General features: G+C 41.1%; 1 protein-coding gene across 1 annotated transcript; it reads left to right on the top strand.

The window, feature by feature from the left end:
* Window positions 1-2,670: 2,670 nt before the first annotated feature.
* On the top strand, window positions 2,671-3,837 carry M421DRAFT_71430 (uncharacterized protein; the record flags this gene model as incomplete). The annotated part of the gene is made up of 2 exons (XM_033596788.1): window positions 2,671-2,748; window positions 3,751-3,837. Coding segments are annotated over 2 exons (165 nt in total), but the record flags the coding sequence as incomplete, so codon positions are not given.
* Between the last annotated feature and the right edge of the window lie 2,643 nt (window positions 3,838-6,480).

The raw sequence follows: 6,480 nt of genomic DNA, 5'->3' as shown, positions 1-6,480 counted from the left end.
TTAGCTCTACACTTACCCTGCCAGACAGGTCTACTATAGAGCCTAAAAAGACTGTAAAGTGGCTAGGAATCTACTTTGACAATGCACTCTCCTTTAAAGAACACGTAGCTACAAGGATTAGCCAAGCAAGAAACGCTTTCTACAGAATGTGCAGACTTGTAAACAGCAATAGAGGCCTCCCTCCTAGCGCTATAAGACAGCTATACTTAGCATGCGTTTCTAGCATCGCAGATTATGGTTGCCAGGTCTTCTGGAAACAACAAGCAGGAATAATAAAGCAACTCTAAGGACTGCAGAATCTTGCCCTAAGAAAAATCCTAGGAACCTTTAGGACCTCTCCTATAGCACTACAGGAGACAGAAGCAGCACTCCCTCCCCCTGCTATAAGACTAAATACTGCTCTAAGAAAGTATGCCTTTAGAGCTAGAAAGCTACCTAAAGATCACCCAGTTTACATTGTAATTAAGACTCTAAAAGCTACTCTACAGGTACAAAGAGAAGACTTAGAGTCTAGCACAGAATAAGAGGAAGAAGCTGCTCTCTTAAGGCTAAGAACAGGCCCACCTACTCAGCTTATGCATATTGTACAATTAATACAAAACGCTACTCCTAGCACAGAAGAAGAAAAACTGCAGGACTACTATTTCTGCCCTTAGAACAGGACTATATTATACACAGCAGAGATCTCTAAACTCTCTAAAGAAGAAGAAGCAGAACAACACAAAACGCAAATGCTACAGAGACTAGGGGACAACCTACTTGCTATCTACACAGACGCCTCTTCTATTAAGAAAGGCATAGGAATAGGAATAGGAGTTACTACTCTAGACTACAAACAGCAGGCTAAGGAGATCTACTCTACTAAATATAATATTAGCAAAGGCTAGATTGTATACAATGGAGAGCTAGAAGGCATAACAAGAGCCATTAAGTTTGCAGCTCCTATAGCTACAGCAGGACAAGAGATCCAAGTCTTTGCAGATAACTAGGCAGCTATTCTAAGGCTAAAGACTCCTTCTAATAACCCTAGACAAGCTTAGCAAATCTGCTGTACAAAGGCAGCAAAGGCAATTCACAGCAAAGGCGCAATTATTAGCCTACACTAGACCCCAGGACACCTGGATATCACAGGAAACAAAAAAGCAGACTCCTTAGCAAAACAAGCTACAAAATAGCAACTAGTATCTAATACTACAAGCCTTGCAATGACAGGTATTAGGATTAAAGCTATTGCAAGACAAGAGTAGCAACATAAACTCCAGGCCTACTCTATAAAAGCAAAGCTTAGAAATCCTAGCACCTACGCAGCAAGATTCCTGCTAAAGCTAACAAGCAAGATAACACTACTAAAAAACACTAGAAGAGAAATTGCAAGCGCATACTACCAGCTAAAGCTTGGACATGAATACAACAAAGCATATCTATACAATATAACGTAATCGGCCATTGAGTCGGCCAGGCAATTGAGCCGGCCACCTTATGCAGCCACCCACCTTGACACGTAGATAACTCAACACCACAACGTCGTGCTGTGGCTCACAGTACGTCAAATTAATCTACTCTGTCTACAGTATCTTGCTTACATGTGCGCTTATTGTGCCCAGCCTGACCACACCTCCCACAGCGTCAAGAACCCTCTCTACTACCACCTGTTCGCACCCTCTCCTCACGCCTCTCTGCCTCTGCCTGCACCACCACCTCTTGTGCAGCTATTATTTCCTCTGCCTCTTGCTATAATAGGGTTCCTCTATACTAGATCTACTTCCTTTTACGTGCTTTACGCTTAGAAGTAGCTTTATTTGCTACTTAAAGCTTAACTATCTTAGCTGCTATAAGCACCTAGGAATGCACCATTATATTAGCTCCCTTTTTAAACTACTGCACTATCTTAATAATTAAAGCTAGAGATAAACTGTAGTGCTGCCTAATCTAGTTAGATATTAGCGTTAATTAAGCTAATATTTCAGCAGTGTTGCTTAGTGTTCTAGGTTGCTAGGTAGTAGGCCCTAGTAAAGGTAGTGTTAGTGTATAAGGCTTTACTTTAAGCTTTAATAGTACTACCTCTAGGTTGTCTAGAACTAAGCCTATTACTTAGAAGCTTAATTAGATATTATTAGATAAAAACACCTTATTAAACACCTAATTAAAGGTAGCTAAGAATACTTTATTATTAATATAAGTAATATAGCTATTTACTAAGATATTAATTTCTGTCTTATATGCTTGTTTTAATAGGGCAAAACAGCCTACATTAAGTGGCTGTAGGATATAGGAGGTGTGAGGAGGCATACAGAGAGTAATAATTTTGTTCTCCTTACACAGATCCTGGAAGGCAAGCGACTTGTGGCTCTCATGGCCATCAATAATCAGCAGCCGGTGGCTACCCACTGTCCAGGCTGTTGTATGCTGGATGAAGTGCTTCAGCCACTCTAGGCCTAGTTTATTTGTTGTCTAGCTATTCTTGCTAACACTAATATACTAATCCTTTAGGTTATAATACTAGGCTTAGTTATAGTTCTTTGCTTTAAAGATAATAAAGGGTAGGATAACCTACCCTATAGTATTAATTGTAGCAATTAATATTACCTATTTATAGTTACTAGGCTAGACTCTAAGTAGCTTAAGACACCTCTTAGACACTGTTACTACCTTAACAGACCCTCTAACACCTATCTAGAAGCTAGTCTTATTAAAGTTATAGGTATCTTAGTCCTAGATGCTATATTTAGCTTTGATGTTGCGCACAAGGTTAAACTAGGGGCTGATAATAGCTAGATTACTGCACAAGACTCTCTAGTGATCGCACTGTCTAGTTACCTAAAACTTAATCTTAGGCTTCTAGTTCACAAGGTGCCTAGCCTATTTTTCTCTAACCTTACTACTACTATAGGTAGCTAGCAGTTAATTGGCTATTTCACGTACGTAGCTTAGCATAGGGGCAAAGCCTTGTGCGTCAAGCTTCCTTATGTATTGTATAACTACCTCCTCTTCAGGCTTAGTAAGCCTTAATCTGCTGTAGTAGGAATTGCGTTATAAGGTAGTTTTAGCGCGTTAGTATTAGAGGGTTGATTAAGGAACGTTATAGATAGTAGCAGCGCGCTGTTAGCTTATTAACGCGTTAGATTTTATAGCTTAGATAGCAAGGGTTATCCTATCCTTATAAGGAAGTAATCTAAGATCAGGTTGTTGAGACATTAGATAAGAGGTGGAATAAGGTGTGATCTTGGCAAAGGTGGCCGGCTCAATTGCCTGGCCGACTCAATGGCCGATTACGTTAGTATAATATATATAGACAATAATAGTGCTAGCCAGCTAGCTTTGCCTCTAGCTGCTTAGAGCGCTATGCCACGTGTCGTGTTCGTGCATAGTCGTTACACTAACAATGCGCGCCTTTGTGTGCTTATTAAAGTGCTTTAACTACTTAACTCTAAGCTTGTTGTTAGTCTAGCTGTTGTTAGAGACATTAAGAACCTAGTTATTAGGTATACTAGGCTCCTTGTACTAGGCAGAGAGGTAGTGCTTGCTAGAGAAGATAATAAAGGGTGGGATAGACTAGCCCTTCGCGCAGATGCCTTAGATAATACTAGTCTACTCTTAGTTGCCCTACTGCACTACCTTTAGTCTCCCTTAACGCTTAGAGCCTGTAACAACAGCTCCTGTTAATATAATGCCTATTATAAAGCTAGACTTATTAAAGTTGTAGGTGTTATTATCTTGTATACTATACTTAGCTTTAGTATTCTCTACTAGTTAGAACTAGTCCCTAATTACCTTAGGATCCTTACACAGAGCTCTCTTATAGTTGTGCTTGCAATTAAATTTAACTTTAAGCTCTAGCTAACATTTTACAAAGTTAGCAGCCTAGTTCTTGCCAACGTAGGGCTAGTGGCGCTTAGCAAGCAGAGAATTGGCCATATCCTCTACATCAGTAAGCTGGGGTGGGTATCCTTGCTTGTCTAGCTTCAATACATGCTGGACAATCACCTCCTCCTTAGTACTAGTCATTATTATCATGTTGGGCTTGCAATCGCGTTGTGAAGAGGTTCTAGTAAGGCGCGTGCCTATAGTGCTTTAAGAGACCTAGTATATTGCTGCAGCACGTTACTACACGCCCTAAACTCTGTTAGAGCTGTTAATTGCTAGCCCTCCTTTACTATTAGGGTCTCTTCTACCTAAACTTGCTTTCTTTTATATAATTTCTATTATGTAGCTGCCTTATTTGCTGCTTGAAGCTTGGCAATCTCCTGTTGCGCCAAAACTAGCTTGTGCGTGACTATTGCTGCACCCTTGATGTAATGCTTAAGCGCGCTTGTTGTGGAATTTAGTGAGCTACCCTAGTATTTCTTGAACTTGTCTTGAATTAGAGTAGATTGTGAGTTAAATTCTAGGGTTTTGCTTAGGGTTTGTAACTGCTAGGGCTTGTTGTTAACAGGTAGTGGTGGTAATAGTGTGCGCAGCTTCACATTAAGGCTGCTTATAACCTGTTATAGGTTAAATAGGACTAGTCTAGCGCCTTAGAACCCTCCCTAAATATTACTAGAAATAATTGCAGCATTATAGGCGCGTATAAAGCATGGTAGGAACTCTGTCTTTATAATGTGGTTAATCTAGTTACGCATAAGTATTTTAGCTTAGCGCCTATACACCTTCTTTAAAGTAGTAAAATAAGCTATATTAAGAGGCTGTGTAAGATGTAATAAGTAGGGAGGCAAATAGACAGTAATTATCTTGTTATCCTTGCAGTACTACTAGAATTTAAGAGAGTTATAGCTCTTATAACTATTAATAATAAGTAAATAGTAGGTGCTAACAGTACGCTCCTTTGTATGCCTGTTAAAGTGGTTTATCTAGTCTAGACTAAGCTTATTAGTAGTCTAGCTGTTATTAGAGACTCTAATAACCTAGTCTTAAGGCAGATCCTCTTCTTTGTACTAGGCAGAGAGGTAGTGGTAGGCCTTAAAGATAAGGAAGGCAGGAATAGCCTATCCTTTAGCATTAATGCCTACTATAGCTGTAGCCTACTCCTAGTTGCCTAGCTGGACTGCCTTTGGCTAACCTTGTTGTTCTGAAGCTGTAACAACTGCTCCTTAGGAGATCTAGCCTATTATAAAGCCTGTCTTGTTAAAGTTGTACGTGTCTTTATCCTAGATGCTATACTTAGCTTTAGTGTTAGCTACTAGGCTAAACTAGCCCTGCAGAACCTCAGGATCTTCACAGAGGGCTCTCTTGTAGTTATACTTGCGATTAAACTTAACTTTAAGCTCTAGGTGTTGCTTAACAAACGTACTGGGCTAGTTTGTGCTAACAGGGCCTAGATTACGCTTAGCGCGCAAGGAATTAGCTATAGTAGCCACATCTAAGAGCTAAGGGGAAAATCCTTGCGCATCTAGCTTAAAAATATATTTAACAATCACCTTCTCCTTATTGTTGTCCAGCTTCTGTAAGTTAGCTGTAATATCAGCGCGTGAAGGTTGTCCTGCGTGTTGTCTACTTAGTGTAGCTTAAGGAACCCTGTAGATAGTAGCAGCGCGTTGCAGGGATAGAGTCGCGTCTTGTTAAAGAGCTTGAAGCGCAAGCTGTATCTGAGCTTCGTTTGACACGTCTAAATAGTGGTGTTGAGAAGGCATTAGTATGTAAAGGGTGGTTTGGTGGGGGCTTGGCAAAAGTGTTCCACTCGCTCGGTGTTCCACTCGCCCGTGAGGTACGTTATGTGTTTCATTTAACGTACTCCACAAGCATGCCGGTCACCCAAGTGTACCGGTCACTTTTGCCAAGACCACACCAAACTTCACTCTACTAACAATGCCTTAACGCAGCAACATGAAAAAGCTCTCTAATGAAGCAGACATACAGCTTGCTCTCCAGGCTATCCAACAAGACGCGACGCTCTCTCAGCGACGCGCTGCAGCAATCTACAACGTCTCTCAAAGCACGCTTAGTGACCGACTTGCTAGAGCCACCCCACGCTGCAACTACACACCTAATACTATAAATCTTACAAAGAATAAAGAGGAGGTAATTGTCCAGCACGTGTTGAGGCTAGATGAGCGAGGATACTCGCCCTGGCTTGCTGATGTAGAGGATATGGCCAATTCTCTGCTTGCTGAGCGCCACCAGCCCTATGTTGGCAAGAACTAGGCTGCCAACTTTTTTAAACGTCAGCTAGAGCTTAAAGTTAAATTTAATTGTAAGTACAACTATAATAGAGCTCTGTGTAAGGATCCTAAGGTGATTAGGGACGAGTAGGCTGGCGGATGGGTAGGGTAGGGTAGGGTATAGGTATAGTCACGTGATTTGTGGGTAGGAACTAGGTAGGGTATATGAGGTACCCTACCCAAACGGTTTGGGTAGGGTAGCACGTGACTGGGTATAGGTATAGGTAGGGTAGCACGTGACTAGGTATAGGTATAGGTAGGGTAGCTAGGTAGGGTCTAGGAATGGGTAGTTATTAGCAAAATCTAGGTTACTACTCTAGACTTT

The sequence above is a fragment of the Didymella exigua genome (genome assembly GCF_010094145.1).
Source record: "Didymella exigua CBS 183.55 unplaced genomic scaffold M421scaffold_34, whole genome shotgun sequence".
Classification (NCBI taxonomy): domain Eukaryota; kingdom Fungi; phylum Ascomycota; class Dothideomycetes; order Pleosporales; family Didymellaceae; genus Didymella; species Didymella exigua.
This window is presented reverse-complemented; position numbering and strand designations above follow the sequence as displayed.